Source organism: Strigops habroptila, chromosome 3, assembly GCF_004027225.2.
Source record: "Strigops habroptila isolate Jane chromosome 3, bStrHab1.2.pri, whole genome shotgun sequence".
NCBI classification, from domain to species: domain Eukaryota; kingdom Metazoa; phylum Chordata; class Aves; order Psittaciformes; family Psittacidae; genus Strigops; species Strigops habroptila.
In genome coordinates, this window is record NC_044279.2 from 59366179 (window position 1) to 59385299 (window position 19121).

The following is a 19121-nucleotide window of genomic DNA, read 5'->3' on the forward strand; positions in this document are numbered from 1 at the left end:
TCATCTAGTCCAGCCTCCTTGCTCAGGGTCACCTACAGCACATTGCTCAGGGTTGTGTCAAGATGGCTCTTGAATATCTCCAGGAAGTGATTTGTTGAAATTCCTGTAGGACCAACACATGCGAAATAGGAGAGTATCAAAGAATATTTTCTCCTTTATGCTGTAACATCACTTTTTTCTAGCTTTAAAACAAAAAATTAGAGGCAAAACACTGGATTGCATATAGTTAGTTTCACTGGGGAATAAAAGAAAACTTTAGGTTCCTCGTCACACACATCACCCGTCACAAGAGGGAACACAGAACAGTGGATTTCAGAGTCCTCACAGATAAGTCACGGGGTTAAATGTAACTAGGCAGAGCGTCAAGCCCTGCCTGTCTGAGGCTATGGCTACCCTTTTTTTCTGTTGTGGCCAGTTAAAGGTTGTATTGATTTTTTTGCCAGGTATTTTGCCACATTAGTAACTGGATTAATTCCCTCTGGCTCACCAACCAGCCAAACAAACGCTGGTGCCAGCACGAGGAGAAGTGGCGAGCATGAGTGGTGAGGAAAAGGTGAGGCCTGCTTTTAGATAACTACGTAACCATGACCTACTTCTCTTCTTTACATTGTTTGACATTGCAAAGGGTCCCCTGGAGGGAAAGAAATGACTTCAGCCGTCCACATGACACTTCAGGTAGGAGCTTGCTGTAAGAAAATAAATTCAAGACTTTGTTAACTGCAGCTGAAATGGGAGCTGGAGGTAAATAATAATCACACAGTAAAATGCAAGAGTAAGAAAATCTATCCTGTATAATCACAAAGGGAACATGCACAGTTGAATGTCAAGAAAATAAGAGGGAAGGGAGAAGGAAAGGTACAGGAGAGGTTAGGGAAGGATCAGAGCAAGGTTTTTTCATTTCTGAAACAGAACCGAGGAGCTGTGCTTGTCCTGCCAGTGCCTGTTGTGAGGAGCACTCACCTCTGCATAATGTCTTCTTTGGACAGGATCTTTCTCTCTCCTTATGCACATTCAACAATCAATTATCATGATAGCATTTGTAATTAAACAGAGAGGAAAATGTCACTTTCCTATTTGCAAGATCTTAAAGCTTTTAAAGGCAGACTAGACTATTTAGAACATGCCACAACAGCTCTCCTGGGCCCTCATTCAGATCAGGCTTCAATTTGCTTGCCATGTTAAAAGCAGAGAGTACTTAATCCCCTTCCTGAAGCACTTCTGATCTAAATAGATGAGGCAAGTGCAGGATGGCAGAAGAAAGATTGTTCCCTCTTCCTGCTCTTTGTTATTTACTTATTTATTGTTTCAGACAACGGAGGATTGATGCACAGAGAGGTGAAAATATCTCCCTAAAGTCACACGAGAAGTCTCTCCTGGTGACAGGTCACAGTTTCAAAGTTCAGCTCTAGTTTGGCAACGTTGGCATTTTTGATGAAGCGCAGTTTTCCGGAATACCAAACCCTCGTGTTAAGGGACACAGTCTAAATAAATTTGCCTGGTATCCGTCATACAATTACAACATAGCTTTTGTGTGTACATTTTAATCAGACTTAAGTTTTTGTTTATATACAAAGTGTGTAATCAGGTAAGTGGAGATACTTCATTACTTGCATCTGTCCCATCATCTTCTCAAAACACATGAAAGTACATAGGGTTTCTCTTCTGTTTCTTTTTTTCCCAAACTGCAATTAAACCTGATTGGAAACTGAGAACTCTATTAATGGAACTCCTTCCAAGAGCAAAATGTTGATGCTCTGATGGCCACGGTCTGGTGATGTCTGTGGTCCTATGGTAGTAGACGTCATGAAGTATATAAAATAGGAAGGGAAGGAACCCATTACCACAAGAACGTGGGATGTAAGCCTGGTGGCAGAAGAACATAAGGTAAAAAGGTGATTTTCTGTCACTGTGTTAGACCTGGTAAATCAGGTCATCAGACTGCAGGATGGGTGTGCTCTAAGTGTTATTTCACATGGCTGTAATGGAGAAAAAGTAATTAGTTGTCCAGCTTTGCAAAATACAGAGAACTGAATTCATCCGCTGGAAATTAAGAAGTACTGATGCACACGATGGCAGATGCTGAATTAAAATTCTGGTCCACCTGTATTTAAATTCTATGCTTATTCATCTGGATTTTCCATCACACAATAAAGAAAAATGATCTTGGAGTGGCAGTTTTGCAAGCTTCTTTTACCCCAGTTCTATTTGAAGGAACAGTTTCTTATTTTTGGCAGTGGGCCTAATTTCTGTTTAGTCTTTACTTAAGGATTATACAGTGTTATACAAATAACACATTCATAGTAGTTAAGTGCTTTATAATGTAGTTAATAAAAAAACCCAACATCCCATGCGTGTGTGCACAAGTTTGCACAGTGGTCACCTGCAGTTGAAGTTCCTAGTGTTGGTGGGAGAGGTAAGAGGATGGAAATCTTCTTTAAATGAAACTTTCTTATTAACTCATCATAATAGCCTGCATTTTGAAAATAATCTTGATTTACCCTCTATTTTGGGGCACTTGTGTATGTAGGTACCTGCAATATCTCCGTCTGCTCGCACAGGCATGCAGAAGCTGAAGAAGAAAGCGTGACTGGGAGCCATGGCAAAGTGAACAAATGGGGCTTCTTCCTGCAAACCAGCATCACAGTGGAGTAGGGTCTGTGTTTCAGTGTTTGGGACTATCTTGCAAGAGGAATGAAATGTGATGATCTTGATTAATGGATTTCTTTAATGTCAGGGAAAAAAATGGATATAAAATTTTGCAGTGAGGTAAGTAGTAGCACCCAGTTTGTAACAACAAAACTGCATTGAGAGCTCTGGCTCATTAAAAAGTTCAGCAGAAACAACAGCTCCTAAATAAAGTGCTAAGTCAGAAATGGGACAATACCATACTTACATGATATGCACATCTCGCTCTGGCAAAGAACCTTCCCTCCATCCTGTGCCCTCAGTGACTCATATCCTTGCACCATGGTTCCCTCTTCCCCGCACTGTGCAGTGTAACTGTTGGGAAGGTTCTCTGTTCTGTTCAACTTGGTGAAATATAATCTTAAAGAAAAAATAAAAATGGAAGGAACATCATACAGCATTTTTGTCAAAGATCCTTTCTAATTTAATCTTTAAATTATCTAAGAAATATTTTGAAACATTTCCTACTCGGTTACGATCCAGTTTGTACACCATTCATGGATAAATAGAAGTCTGTCTTTGTCGTGGTTTGAGCCCAGCCGGTAACTCAGAACCACACAGCCGCTCGCTCACTCCCCCCCCCACTTCTTCCTCCCCCCGCTCCCGGAGGGATGGGGAGGAGAATGGGAAGAATGTAACTCCCACGGGTTGAGATAAGAGCAGTCCCGCAACTAAGGTATAATACAAAACCACTACTGCTACCACCAATGATAATAACGATTAGTGAAATAACAAGGGGAGAGGATACAATTGCTCACCACCCGCTGACCGATACCCAGCCTGACCTGAGCAGTGATCTGGGCCTTCCGGGTAACTCCCCCCAGTTTATATACTGGGCATGACGTGCTGTGGTATGGAATACCCCTTTGGCTAGTTTGGGTCAGGTGTCCTGTCTCTGCTTCCTCCTGGCTTCCCCTCCTCCCTGGCAAAGCATGAGACTGAGAAAGTCCTTGGTTGGAATAAACATTACTTAGCAACAACTAAAAACATCGGTGTTATCAGTGTTGTTCCCAGGCTGAAAGTTAAAAAACACAGCACTGCACCAGCTACTAAGCAGGAGAAAAATGACTGCTATAGCTGAACCCAGGACAGTCTTCCACAAGAACCATTCAGCCAATGTCTTCAAATGCAAGCAAAATTACGTAGAATTGAAAGTTAGTATGACATATGGGCAATGATTTTTATCAGCAGATGAATTTCCATACAACAAGAACAGTTTCTTTTTTCTGAACTGGTAGAACTACTACATTTCTCAGAAAATGTGGTAGTCCTAAGATTTTTATGTATGGATTTTATGTCTGAAGAAGTGAATATGGCTTTGTCAGCCTAACACCTCTCCAGACATGAGTGCAAGGCCATGTTTATGCTGAAGTGTTCTTCACATTAGTGCAATCACCCCCTGTAATTACATACTGTAGCATGTCTGCGGGAAGAGTAATGTGTGCCACCACAATTTATCTTGGTACAAAGATTTTTATAGTAGTACTGTAGAGTATAATGTATCATATGAGTTTTTCAATAGTGCATCACATAGAAATACATATAATCTCTTTAATGGCTTCTGAAGTAGTTCCACAACAAAGAGGCAGCACTTTCTGCCTCTTTAGGAGACGATTCCAGGTTTCCTTGTATGCATCTTGTACTTAGAGAAGATACTATACTATCTGAATTCCCCATGTCTGGACGTTGCTTACACTGAATTTTGCTAAAGAACAGGTTCATCTCTCTCAATCCCTTTCACCTAGCCATTCACTTACATGATCCTATAATTTACCTTGTTAGATATTACTGTAATTCCAAAGGCAGATCAAATGCATTTTTGCCTGTTCTACAGAAACAAACTTCTGCCCATGCTCTCTAGTACAGCCACAAGCTTCCAGCCACTGCCTTTGAAGCAGACTGCTGAAGTTAAGGGTCAAGGATCAATCTCACTCCTTTTTGGAAAGCATTCACTGATAACTTAACTAACCTTTGCCATATTGCACTCTGGACCCATACCGCTCTGCAGTTCACAGAGCAAGCTTTGTGGAAATACTTGTGAACACAACTGAGCTTGCAGTGAGCACTATTTAACATGTTTCCTGGTACTGAGGAATGTTTAGCTCCATTGCTACAGCCAAGTCCCCTGTTAAGGCTAGGAGAGAGGCACTTTGCACTGAACCCACTGGGGACTCTTGGTGGCAGAGATTTGTTGATGGAAGTTGGTAGAAAGCAATGAGGTGATGCGGGAGAACATCCTACCCTTGATGGTGTTGGCTTTATGGGGAGGGGGAAGAGAACTGTTGGCAGATGCAGTGTGTTAGTGTGTATCTGAATGCCAGGGAGACTCCTGGAGTATCCTCAGTCATGGCTTCTTTCACCTGACCAGTGTATGTCCTGAGAGGTGGCAAGTGGCAGCAACACAGGGGCTGCTCCCCGGAGAAGGCATGGTTGCTTAGCACTCTCTGTCTGCCCGGTGAGCTTGGTCATGAAGGTATGCAAGTATCTATGCCGGGTTGATCTTACTGAGAGATTTTCAGTATTTCAAAGGAAAGAGTTCTCAAAATCTGAAAATAAAACTCATTGTCTTTAAAATCACAGATGGTGGCATGCTGAGAAGAAGGGCTATACTGTGCGTTCAGAGTGCCCCTTGACTCTGCTAATCTGTTCCTGTGGTTAGAGGATTCTGCAGGGAAAAAAGTACCATTGCTGAAAATGGGGACAGACACAAGTCCCACATGAAGCAAATGGGGTTACATTTTCCAGTAGTGGTCCTAGAGGGTGATATGCAAACATCAGGTAAGACATCCATGGACACAGTTTGAATCATCTCCTTCAAACTATAAACCATAACACAGTTATTCAACCAGTTAAGCTTCCGCTTTGGTTTGTAATCACAGAATCGTTTAGATTGGAAAAGACCTTTAAAAACATCCAGTCCAACTGTTAAGCTAGCACTGCCAATGCTATAGGCAAAGTGAGCCATGAGGTTTAGGATGACTGTGACAAATACGTTTTATTTGTTTCAACAGGTGCCCACTTATAATTTCTATTCTTTTCAGTAATTGTGAGGAACTGTTGTTTCCCTTAGCATACACCAATACTATATACTGAAAGAAGAGCCAGTGAAATGCCTCATGGTTAGAATTTGGTAATGTGACCTGGAGGATTTCAGTGCAAACTCATTGCTCCAAAGCTGGGTCAAACCAGTAGGGACCAGAAGATGTTGCTTTCTGACTATCTGCCTCCATCTAAGTACCATTATTTTGGATATTGGTACCCCTCTCTTCTAACCAAAGAAACCAAGACATAGAAACTGTTCCTTAGTTCTGCCAGTCAGCCCCAGATCAAGTTCAAGCTGTAGCTCATGTTCTCACTGCTCACGCCACCTCCTCCAGGCACCCATCACCCACAACAGGCTCCCACTGCTGTCTGCACGGAACGCAGACTCCCAGCTTTGATCTTCTGACTCACAGCTAAGTGAGAAGCCTGCGGAAGAGAGGACTTGAACCCCTTCTGTTACAGTGAGTGAATAAATGGAGCCTTTTCCAAATCTAGCTCTTGCTTGGAGAACCTATTTTCAGACCCCCACCATAGCCAGCAGAAACTCCCCTCCAGAAGCAATTTAGGGCATAGTAAGAGATGCTGGCTTCAGAAACTAAGCCAGCTTCCGATGTTTTTGCCCTGTGCTGGCAGCTTCCAGTTCTGCATCGCTGTTTGCTCATCGCTGTTTGCTGATCGCTGTTTGCTGCTGTCTTATCAGTATTGCTGTGATTGCACTGGCTCGAAAGCAAATCCCTGTTTTCAGGGAGATCGTTTCTATCAGTTTGTTTTCCAGCCCCACAACAGTGACAGCAGTATGAGAACAGGGGTGGGAAATTACAGTGTGGGTGTAGGGATTCCTTTAAGCCACTGTGATGGGTTGACCCTGGCTGGAAGCCAGTTGCCCACCAAAGCTGCTCTATCACTCCCCTCCTCAACTGGACAGGGGAGAGAAATATTATGGAAGGCTTGTGGGTCAAGATAAGGACAGGGAGAGATCACTCACCAATTACTGTCACAGGCAAAACAGGCTTCGCTTGGGGAAATTAGTTTAATTTATTATTAATCAGATCAGAGTAGGATAATGAGAAATATACCTGTATTTTAAATCACCTTCCCTTCACCCATCTCTTCTTCCTGGGCTTAACTTTACTCCCAAATTCTCTACCTCCTCCCCCCCACCAGCAGTGCAGGGGGTGGAGAATGAGGGTTGTGTGTTCATTGCATGTTGTCTCTGCCACTCCTTCCTCCTCAGGTGGAGGACTCCTTGCACTTTTCCCTCCTCTAGTGTGGGGTCTCTCCCACAGGAGACAGTCCTCCATGAACTTCTCCAACCTGACTCCTTCCCATGGACTCCAGTTCTTCACAAACTGCTCCACTGTGGGTCCCTTCCATGGGGTGCAGTCCTTTAGGAACAGACTGCTCCTCCATGGGATCACAAGTTCCTGCAGCAAACCTGCTCCAGCATGGGCTCCTCTCTCCAAGTGCCACAGGTCGTGCCAGGAGCCTACTCCAGCACAGGCTTCCCACGGGGTCAGAGCCTCCTTTGGGCATCCCCCTGCTCCGGTTGGGGTCCTTCCCGGGCTGCAGGTGGATATCTGCTCCACCGTGGACCTCCATGGGCTGCAAGTGGATATCTGCCTCACCATGATCTGCACCACGGGCTGCGGGGGAATCTCTGCTCCGGTGCCTGGAGCACCTCCTCCCCTCCTTCTGCACTGACCTGGGTGTCTGCAGGGCTGTTCCTCTCACATATACTCACTCCTTTCTCCAGCTGCAATTACTCTTGAGCAGTAACTTTTCTCCCTTCTTAAATACATTATCCCAGAGGTGCTACCACCGTTGCTTATGGGCTCAGCCTTGGCCAGTGGCAGGTCCATCTTGGAGCTGGCTGGCATTGGCTCTGTTGGACATAGAAGCTTCTAGCAGCTTCTCACAGAAGCCACTCCTGTAGCGCCCCCTGCTACCAAAACCTTGCCATGCACACCCAGTACAGCCACTTCCAGCATTAAAGCTTTCCATCACGTAGCAGCCAAGGGTGACCTTACCCAGCAGTCAAAGGACCAGCTCAGCACTGCGGGAACAGGCAAGTCTTAGAATGCTGCCCTCCACCCCAGCTCATCCCTTGCGCCCGTCATCTTTGATGCTTCTTTAATCTCCTCCTGAGCCAGTTCAGCTCATTAATAATCTGAAGACTATAACTTTTCTTTCCTTGAAGTAGTTTTCTTTTCATTAGCCAACTGACTGTGTTCAGTGAAGTGCCCAGCAAACACCAGAAGCAACTCAAGAAGGGCCAGGATGAGCAGGAGCAAGGAGAGTCCCTTCCCCTTATTGTGGCTGAGAAACACTGAAGCAGATCTCTGCCTCTCTTGTAACTTCAGCCTAAATTAAGCTTGTGCTCTGAGCTGCCTTCTAGAGAAGCTTGCATTTCCATAAACCACAGAAGGAGCTGGAGATGGGGATTAGCTTCACTCAGCTAAATTTAATCTATGTGAATACCTTTTCCTGTACCTGGTGGTGTAATTCCAACACTTCTTATTAATAACAACTCATGCACATCAACTGTTGTAAATTGTCTTGAATAGCATAATCAGCCCCAGCAGCAATATTGTTAGATATATAGAGTAATTAGACTTGTGAGTTGCTTGATTTATGTTCCGTTAAGCCTGTTGCTAACAGTTTGAAACTTGCTGAGTTTTTTTAGTACCGCATAAAAAGTCGTGACAGCAAAGACAGACCTTGGCCGAGCTGGGTGTCTGCACTCAAGGCTACTGGAAAGTTTGGTAACTAGGACGTGGAGATAAATATATGAGACTATCCAAGCGAAGCAGTACTCCCCAGGCGAAGCAGTACTCCCCAGGTTACTTCAAAGCAGAACCTTTAAGATAAGAAACGAAGATGCATACCAGTACCAGTCAGAAAGAGATAAGAAGAATGCTGGTGAAAGCATCATCGTTGGAACCTATCCAGGACTCAAAAGGTGAAAAGTACACAGCGAGGAAGACGTCTTACTTCATCTGAGGAAGACTACTTACTTCATCTTGAGACCCCTGCCCACGACCACCAGGAGGCACTGCGCAAGCGCAGAACATATGGAAATGACTTTTGTACTCATTATAATACGAAGCGGGGATAGGTCATGAATATGTATCAGCATAGTGGGAAAGGTGATGCATATGTAATACTTTACAGGATAAATTGTGAGCACGTTGTAACGGTCTTCGGAACCAGATTTGGGTGGGTACCCCTGGTTCCCGGGGCCTCGGAATAAAGCACCACATATAACCTCCTTAGAGTGGTTATGTGTTCTTCTCTCGGCTAACAGTTTTGGCGACCCAGATGGGACCTCGCGGGCATTGCTGAGGCGGCTCGCGCATCGATTCAGCTCCAGCCGGCACCGAGTGATTCTCGGGGAGCCATCGACCGCGACCGACCTCCGGTGCTCTCGACGGACCAACGGCATTGGTAAGAGACGGTGCTTTATTATTTGGTATTGGTACCATTTCCTGGTCTGGTAAAAGCCTGCCTGTTAGACACGGCGAAAGCTGTGCGTGGTTGGGCTATGGAGCTCCAGGGGAAGCCTAGGCGCCGTCCGTCAGACAGTGGCGAAAGCCCTGCAGGTTCGGCAACAGTGGTCTGGTCTGGTAAACTATTTGGTATAAAGCCTGCAGGTTCAGGCAAACAGTGGTCTGGTTAAGTATTTGGTATACTTTCATGTTCTGAGGTAAAGTATTTGGTATACTTTCATGGTCTGGTAAAGTATTTGGTATACTTTCATATTTTGAAATTGAATTTGTCTGTATTAGCCTGTATTGAAATAAGCTTGGAATGTCATCAATACCAAAGTCGTCGCCGTTAGGGTGTATTTTGAGTCACTGGAAGGAGGGGCGGTTTGGACAAGGGATGCAAAAAGGGAAATTGATTGATTACTGTAATGTGTGGTGGACACAATATGCATTAGAGGATCAAGTCCGTTGGCCAGAGAATGGAACTTTAGATTATGATACAATTATGCAATTAATGTTATTTTGCAGACGGGAAGGGAAGTGGGATGAGATCCCATATGTGGAATTGTTCTTTACATTAAGAAACAATGATGAATGGAAAAAGGCGTGTGGAATAATGGTTGTTAGTGCAAAATCGAGTGAACAATGTAAAGGCTGTGTGGGTGAGAAGAAATGTCTGGGATGCATGGCTGCGAATAATGCTTTGCAACATCAAAAAGATGATGATGATTCTGATTTGTTAATAGCCCCACCAACTCCGTCAATCCCACCTGCCTTAAGAAGCAGGAAAGTAAGGGATGACAGTGATGATGAGAACCTAGAAGTAAATAAAGGATGTGAATGTGGAAAAGAACGGGAATGTCCCTTCACCCCGGTTTCACATCAGACGCGACAGCGAGATATGCAGGGTAAAGAGGCAAGAATTCAAACGTCTAGTGTGTTATTGGCGCCGCTCCATCAGGGAGTAGGTACAGAGGGACCTGTGTATGTTAAAGTTCCTTTTTCTCCGGGAGATTTGGTGCTTTGGAAACAATCCACTGGGGCTTATGCCAAGAACAATAAATTGGTCAAAGTTATATAATGTCAGACAGGAAAGGACAGAATCTCCGTCCGTGTTTTTGGAGCAACTTAAAGAAGTGGCCAGGAAATATACGGATCTGGATGTAGAAACGGAACAGGCTAAGGCTCAGCTGGCTCTAATTTTCCTAGGGCAATCTCAGGATGATATCAGGAAGAAATTGCAGAAATTAGAGGGTGCTGAGTTACGTGATTTAGCTAAGCTGCTGGAAACAGCTTGGAAAGTGTATAATAACCGAGAAAAAGACGGTGCTCAGAGGCAGCAGCGAAATTTATTGGCTATAATACAAGGCAGAGGACAAGGTACCCCAGGTAATAGGGGAAGAGGTAGAGGAATAATGCGTGGGCGAGGAAGAGGATTTGGAACATTTAATAATCCAAGGTCAGGATCAGGCAGATTAGGCATTAATCAATGTGCCTATTGTAAACAGGAGGGGCATTGGAAAAATGAATGCCCTCAGAGACTGAAACAGAACCCGCAATCTGGATACTCCTTCGGGGAATCCGAGGTGGCAAAAGCCATGGTTCTGGGAGAATATGGGAGTCAGAGCTGACTAGAATCGGAAAAGGGTGAACCACTAGTGAAAATAAGGCTGGGGGGAGAGGAGGTACAATTTTTAGTCGATACTGGTGCAACTTATTCTGTGTTAAATGACCTGTATGGGAAAATAGGGGATAAGACTACCACAATAATAGGGGCCACAGGGAGAGAGGAGGTGCGGTCATTCATGCGACCCCTGGAATTACGGTTTGGGGGAAAGGAATTGATACATGAGTTTCTATACATGCCGGACTGTCCTGTTTCCCTGTTGGGACGAGATTTATTATCAAAATTAAACGCTAAAATTATTTTTGAAAATGGGGAATTGATTATGCAGGTACCGGAATCACAATCTGGACAGATACTAGTGTTAAAGAACAGTCCAAATGCCCGGATACCTAGGAAAGTAGAGGAAGCAGTGATTCCCACAGTTTGGGAAACAGAAATTCCGGGAAAATCAAAGGTGGCTCAGCCGGTAGTAGTGGAATTGAAAGAAGGGGTGAGACCAGTACGGATAAAACAATATCCCATAAAATTGGAGGCACGATATGGGATAGTTAAAACGATTGAGAAATTTTTAAAGTTTGGAATTTTAGAAGAATGTGAATCAGAATATAACACACCAATTTTTCCAGTAAAGAAACCGAATGGTGAATACAGGTTAGTACAGGACCTAAGGGCAATAAATGAAATAACAAAGGATATCTATCCGGTAGTGGCTAATCCATATACATTGTTGACATCTGTAAAGGAGAAATATAAATGGTTCACAGTAATTGATTTAAAAGATGCTTTCTTCTGCATCCCCCTTGACAAAGGTAGTAGGAAACTCTTTGCCTTTGAATGGGAAAACCCGCACAATGGACGTAAGACTCAGTTAACCTGGACGAGACTCCCACAAGGATTCAAGAATAGCCCGACGCTTTTTGGAAATCAGCTGGCGAAAGAATTGGAACTCTGGGTAACTCAAGGGAAAATTCAGAAATCTCAGACCTTCGTTTGGGAAGGGTCCCAAAAGGAAGCTTTTAAGAAGCTAAAAGAAGCGTTAATAAAAGCACCCGCCCTGGGATTACCGGATTTAACCAAGGACTTCCAGCTATTTGTGCACGAGAGACAGAGATTGGCATTGGGAGTTCTGTCGCAGAGACTGGGAAGCTGGAAGCGACCAGTGGGATACTTCTCCAAACAGCTGGATCCGGTAAGTGCTGGATGGCCATCGTGCCTACGAGCAGTAGCAGCAACAGTGACATTAATACAAGAAGTAAGAAAATTGACCTTAGGAAAACATATTGATGTATATGTGCCACACATGGTAATGACTGTCTTAGAACAAAAAGGGGGGTACTGGCTATCCCCAAGTCGGATGATGAAATACCAGGCAGTATTAACTGAACAAGATGATGTGACTCTAAAGACGACTAACTTGTTGAATCCAGCAGCTTTTCTAGGTACAAACACAGAGGACGGCATATTAGAACACGATTGTGTGGAGACGATTGAATATACATATGCGACGAGGGCCGATTTGAAGGATGCCCCACTTGAGCAACCTGATCAGGAACTTTTTACTGATGGAAGCAGTTTTGTGGAAGGTGGGGTCCGTTATGCTGGGTATGCAGTAACTACACAAAACGCCCTAATAGAAGCAAAAGCTCTGCCCCCAGGGACTTCAGCACAACGGGCAGAGATAATAGCTCTCACCAGAGCTTTAGAACTGAGCAAAGGAAAGCGGGTAAATATATGGACCGATTCGAAATATGCATTCGGTGTGGTCCATATACATGGAGCTCTATGGAAGGAACGAGGGCTCCTGTCCTCACAAGGGACAAATATAAAATACCAAAGGGAAGTTCTGAATTTAATAACTGCTGTGCAATTACCAGAACAGGTGGCTATCATGCACTGTAAAGCGCATCAAGGAGGAAGTTCTAAGATAGCCGAAGGAAATACATTTGCGGATCGGATGGCTAGACGAATTGCACGACAGGTACGGACAGTTATGGCTCTGATACCAACGAAGGTAAGCCCATTACAGAATTATATGAACCAAAAACCAAGATATTCAGAAGAAGATGTTAAATTGGCTGAATTAGTAAAGGCTCGATTGAACTCGGAAGGATGGTACATAACCACTACTGGACAAGTGGTGGTACCACCTGCCATCATGCGGACAATTTTACAAACCGAACATCAAAAATGTCATTGGGGGGCAGAGGCATTGGTAACATATTTAAAACGAGGAATGATCTCTACACAGATGTTAACAATGGCAAAATCCATAGGATCTAAATGTGAAATTTGTTTGAAAAATAACCCAGTAGTCAAGAGGAAAGTAGAAATGGGACACATCAGGGTAGGTATGGAGCCGGGTGACTATTGGCAAATTGATTTTGTGGAATTACCCAAGACACAGGGATACCGATACTTGTTAGTAGGGGTTGACACTTTTTCTGGATGGCCAGAAGCCTCTCCCTGTCGCACCAATCAGGCTAAGGAAACAGTGAAATGGTTATTGAAAGAGATCATCCCTAGATTCGGAGTCCCGTTGGGTATATCATCAGATAGAGGACCGCATTTTACATCAACTATAGTTCAGGAAGTCAGTAAACTGTTAGGAATATCCTGGAATCTTCATACCCCATGGAGGCCACAGTCCAGTGGACAGGTGGAAAAGATGAATCAAACAATTAAAAGACAGATAAGCAAAATATGCCAGGAGGCTAAAATAAAATGGCCACAGGCATTACCAATAGTCCTTTTAAGGATCAGAATTAAACCTAGAAGTGGAATGATGGTAAGCCCATATGAGATCCTGTTTGGAAAGCCATATGAGGCTCCCCAGCCAAACCCACATGTACATATCAAAGGAACTCAGGATGTACATAATTACGTGTTATCTCTCAGTAGAACTTTGATCCGGTTGCGTAGTGCCCTGATCTGGAACCGACCGCTCTCGTTGGAGACTCCAGTACACGAGATCGAGCCAGGAGACCAAGTCTACGTTCGTGATTGGAGCGAGGAACCACTTAAGGAACGGTGGAATGGACCGTACCTGGTGCTGTTAACTACCTTCACCGCTGTAAAAGTGGAAGGAATTAACTCCTGGATTCACTACACTAGAGTGAAGAAAGTCCCGAAACATTGGGAATCAGAAGCCTTAGGACCTACGAAGCTGAGACTGAAATGCAGATAAGATGTCGTGTTATATGTATAGCACTGTAATTGTGATTTGGTTAGTCTTACCTATAATAATTGTTGGTTCCTTAGAAGTTTCATTAAAAAGGGAGGTGGTGACGTATATTGTTGGACAAAATGCCACTCTGTCTTGCAGGTTTACCGTGCCAATGGGAGGAGAACTAATAAGGGTTATCTGGGAAAAGGAATCGGAAAGTTTTGAAGTACCTGAGATAATTTTCGACAGCAAGGACAAAGGATTAGTAGGGCATGAACAGGAGTTGCAGGAAAATTGGCAATCTAGAAGTAAAGTAATGAACAGGCTCTGGTCACGAAATCTTACTGAAGGAGAGACTAAATTAAGGATAGCCAATCTGACTGAACAAATGCGGGGAAAATATCGTTGTCTGGTCAAGACAAACAATAGTATAGACTACGGTGAGAAGATAATATACATTACTAAAACTAGAATCAGACGAGCTATAAAACCGGCCGAATCACCCCAGATAATTCAGGTACCCCAGCGTGATCCGGAAGAAAATCTAATGATAGGATTAATCAAAGATTTTGCAAAAATGCAAAATACAAGCAGAATAACGGCATGCCTCCCAATACCAAAAGCAGCTGGAGAACCGATTGAGTGGGGAATAATAACAATACCACTCCCAGAAGAAGACAAGACAGTTAAGTGTCAGGAGATAGAGGTGATAAAAAACGTAACAAAAACAGAATATGACAGAAAGGGACTCATGGGCCCTATATTAAAATCATGGTGTGAACAGCAATTAAACTTTCAATTCACACAGAAAGGACCAGGAGTAGGTGAATGTATATATGATGAAAAAATTGAAGTAAAAACACAGACAAAAGAAATAACCTGGAACTGTCAAACAAAGGACAATTTGGAACAAAATTGGGATACAATTTGGTCACTGAGTATTGTACAAAAATTTCGGTATGGTGGAAACACATCTTGGTGTCTCAGATGGTCAGGGAAATATAATATAGCAGGAAATACGAACCTGTTGTCATTAGACAGAGTCAGTCTAGATACTGTTAAAAATGTTCCTTGGTGGAATTGCACCAGAATAATGGATTGTGATACTGATCCAGAAAAGATTGCAATGCCCCCAATTAGAATTGCTTTAAAGGTAGGATGTGCATGCCGAGGATTTAAAGTTGGAGGAAAACCGATACAAGCCCCGGCTGATGGAATAAACTGCAGACATTTGATGATACATAGCATGGGACATCTTGTTTGGGCACTCAGTGATGGTACCTGGACCACTCACCTTCCAATAACAGGGCCAGTGCGGGAAATTACCTTAGGACTCCCCACTTTATGTCCAATCTGGAAACGTTCCCCATTCAGGGGCAAACTAGAAACTTTGCAGATTCGAACCAAAAGAAGTATTGACGATGGTATAGACAATATAGATGACACTTGGCAAGAGCCTGAGACAGGAGTGAAAGTAGGATGGGCACTTGAATCCCTTTTTGCTCAAATAGCTGCATATCGCAATAGGGAAGCGATTTATAATTTAATTGGACAAACTGAGAGATTGGCCAAGGTGACTAAAAAAGGCTTTAGGGATCTAAATTTGCAATTACAGGCAACAACCAAAATGACTCTGCAAAACAGAATGGCATTAGACACATTGCTGTTAAAGGAACATGGTGTTTGTGGATATCTCAAAGATAGAATCGATCACTGCTGTGTACATATACCAAACGTAACTGCAGATATAGAATATGACATTGCTCAATTAGGGAAAATTGAAGAGGAGGCTGACAAGGAAAAGGAAGAAATAAGTCAAAATTGGGTAGGAGCATTATTTGATGGATTGGGAATTCACCTTACTGGGTGGATTCATTCCCTCATAGAGACAGTGTGTACCCTATTGCTTGTGTTCCTCGTAATCTATTTGGTATATTTTTGCATTCGAAGAGAAATAACCCGGAATACCAGTTGGACACATAAAATCATTGGAGCAGTGACACGAGAATATCCACGACACCCAATAACTCCTCCTCTTACCTATCAGGAAACTACTACATGAGTGAAAATACTTGCAAAAGATGAAGTATTTTCAAAGGGGTGAAATGTTAGATATATAGAGTAATTAGACTTGTGAGTTGCTTGATTTATGTTCCGTTAAGCCTGTTGCTAACAGTTTGAAACTTGCTGAGTTTTTTTAGTACCGCATAAAAAGTCGTGACAGCAAAGACAGACCTTGGCCGAGCTGGGTGTCTGCACTCAAGGCTACTGGAAAGTTTGGTAACTAGGACGTGGAGATAAATATATGAGACTATCCAAGCGAAGCAGTACTCCCCAGGCGAAGCAGTACTCCCCAGGTTACTTCAAAGCAGAACCTTTAAGATAAGAAACGAAGATGCATACCAGTACCAGTCAGAAAGAGATAAGAAGAATGCTGGTGAAAGCATCATCGTTGGAACCTATCCAGGACTCAAAAGGTGAAAAGTACACAGCGAGGAAGACGTCTTACTTCATCTGAGGAAGACTACTTACTTCATCTTGAGACCCCTGCCCACGACCACCAGGAGGCACTGCGCAAGCGCAGAACATATGGAAATGACTTTTGTACTCATTATAATACGAAGCGGGGATAGGTCATGAATATGTATCAGCATAGTGGGAAAGGTGATGCATATGTAATACTTTACAGGATAAATTGTGAGCACGTTGTAACGGTCTTCGGAACCAGATTTGGGTGGGTACCCCTGGTTCCCGGGGCCTCGGAATAAAGCACCACATATAACCTCCTTAGAGTGGTTATGTGTTCTTCTCTCGGCTAACAATATCAGCTAACACCAGCTAGATAAGCACATAATTTTTTGACTTAGCATGTGCCCGAGATTTACTGGGCACATTTAGCTTGTACTCTTCAAATCCCCGTGCTGTTGTAAACTTACTAACTAATGCTGAGACATAAGCATGTGATTATGCAGGAGAGAGCAGGAGATTTGGTAGGTTCAAAAAGTCACAAGCTCCCTGTAATTTGTTGATTTGTTTTTTGGCACCTGAAGAAAAGTAGGCAGAAATTTTCCCTGCCTGAATTTTAGTTTTATTGATCAGGACTTGGAATAGTAATTAAAGTTAATAGATTAAAAGGGTGCATGTTAGATGGTGGGGGCTTTTGGCTTGCAAAGGTGTAACTAGAAGGGGTTTATTAAAAAAATGGGGAAGCATTTTGCATAAAATCCATACTGAAAGCCAGTAAAAACTGTATTTTGTGTGACAATGAATTGTCTTGTCCTTTATAACTTTACTATGACTGCCCTGCCTGGTTGGACTGGTCCTTTGCCTGAAAGATGGAGGCCATCTTTACCTATTTTGTAAAGCTCATAGTACTTAAGACCAAAAATTAATGAACATTAGGTGATATGTATCAACCATGAACCCCTCCCCATTTTTTCTAATCTAAACTTACTGTTTACTTTTCCTCAGTAAAAGTGATGCATCTTGTAGTCACTCATTTTTGCAAACCTATTTCAAATTGAAAATATTGAATATATGATGCTGCTTAATGAATTTCAAATTGTATTGTATCTGCCTGTATTACTTCACAAATTATGTTCAATACCATTGCAGCTGTTGTGTCTACTAGGAGATGCGGTGCTTACCTTTCAAATCAAGTTAATACACAGAAGTGATTACATTCACCTTTCTCTTTAGTTGTTTCATCCTTGTACAGCACATAATTGAATTATCTTGCCATATGATGAGAAGTATACTAAAAGGACATCCACAGCCCCTCATCCCTAATCGTTGCTTTGTGTAATAAAGGAACTTGACATCTGTCCCTGTTTGTACAAGGTAATTTTTTGCTGTCAAGAGTTCTAAATAGCAACTGAACAATCTGCGTGAGCATGGATGATCATCAGTTGCTTACTGCTGTTACTTCTTGCACTAATTCTTTTCTTCTAATTACTCCAATGCTAAGACTTCATCAATGCTAGAAAGGGTTTGGCAGTGCGGTTAGACTGAGAAAGTATGCCAGGTAGTTCTTTTGATGGAGGCTCATCTTATAGAGTAGGATCCTCTTTCTGGGACAGTTTATGTCACCTCTGCATATAAAACATGCTCTATCAACAAAACCACATTTGATATCTAGCATCTGCATGTATATGTGTCGATAGAGAATAGTTATACCGTGGCACAGTTGCATTATTACATATAGGAAGTGCTACTGGTACAGTGCAGTATTCTGACAAGCTTCAAATTAATGTTACTGTGGCAGTGGCCCTTCTAATAATACATCAGGGCACTGCTTTATTTTTTGTGTAGTAAATGACAAAAAAATACAGTTGTGACTTCTGGGCAACTTCCCAGTTGCCTTTTTAATGTGCCATTTGTGAACTGTAATATTATCTAAATATCAATTATAAGATGTTAGCTATTAAAGGAAAGTGGAAAAAATATGCAGGAAGAGCCCAGCCCTCTTCCACTTGTTTTTGCCCTGAAAAATGCCAGTGGGCACTAGGCTCGGATAACCTTTGCTTCCATGGATGGCTGCTCAGCGAAGGAAAGCACCTCATCGAAAGATCAGTCTAGCATGAGGCTGACACTATGATTCTGAAATCCTATGTGACAGAGGCCATCCTGAGCTTGCTCAGCAGTCAACTCTTGACCTATGGAATTTAATTGGCAAAAACACAGCTCCTTACAGTCATTAATGGCAGAATATCAGCACATGACACTTGATCCGGAGGGCAACTTCACTAATCCTAAAATACAGGCTAAGAAGGTGAAGTGCCTGGAGGGGTGCATACCTCTCACTAGGATTGTAACGGGTTCTGGTCAGCTGGCTTAGGAAAATTCTTACTGGGGAAATGTAGGAGCGATGAATGCACACTTTAATGGTTGGGATTTTTCTCATCTGCCCTTAGATAAACAGAGCATAGTCTTACAGTTGTCTAGTCACCTTATGGTGAAAAAAAAAAAAAAAAGAAGTTATTTTGATCCATCTCTTCTAATGCAGATGTCTGTTACGGGGAAAAATACATTGAATCTTAGAAGAGCGTTTTTCTGTCCCTTCACTCTAAAAGTGGACTGAATCACAGGGGAGAAAGAAAAAGATTAATTTTCAGTCTGA

General features: G+C 42.9%; 3 protein-coding genes across 4 annotated transcripts; all 3 read left to right on the plus strand.

Annotated features, from left to right (window-relative positions):
• The first annotated feature begins 8320 nt into the window (after window positions 1–8320).
• Window positions 8321–16789, plus strand: LOC115604890. 2 transcript variants are annotated; one of them, XM_030478445.1, is made up of 2 exons: window positions 8321–9171; window positions 13735–16789. In XM_030478445.1, exon 2 carries the CDS (start codon window positions 14025–14027, stop codon window positions 16062–16064), a length of 2040 nt encoding a protein of 679 aa, XP_030334305.1. In that variant the 5' UTR covers window positions 8321–9171; window positions 13735–14024; the 3' UTR covers window positions 16065–16789. The 2 variants fall into 2 exon arrangements, with proteins under 2 accessions (XP_030334305.1, XP_030334304.1); XM_030478444.1 differs by having other exon boundaries at window positions 13738–16789.
• Window positions 10025–10903, plus strand: LOC115604891. The gene has a single exon (XM_030478446.1). The coding sequence runs from the start codon at window positions 10199–10201 to the stop codon at window positions 10841–10843; it is 645 nt and encodes a 214-aa protein (XP_030334306.1). The 5' UTR covers window positions 10025–10198; the 3' UTR covers window positions 10844–10903.
• On the plus strand, window positions 10868–14023 carry LOC115605316 (the record flags this gene model as incomplete). The annotated part of the gene is made up of 3 exons (XM_030479582.1): window positions 10868–11752; window positions 11849–13067; window positions 13152–14023. Coding segments are annotated over 3 exons (2976 nt in total), but the record flags the coding sequence as incomplete, so codon positions are not given.
• Window positions 16790–19121: the final 2332 nt, after the last annotated feature.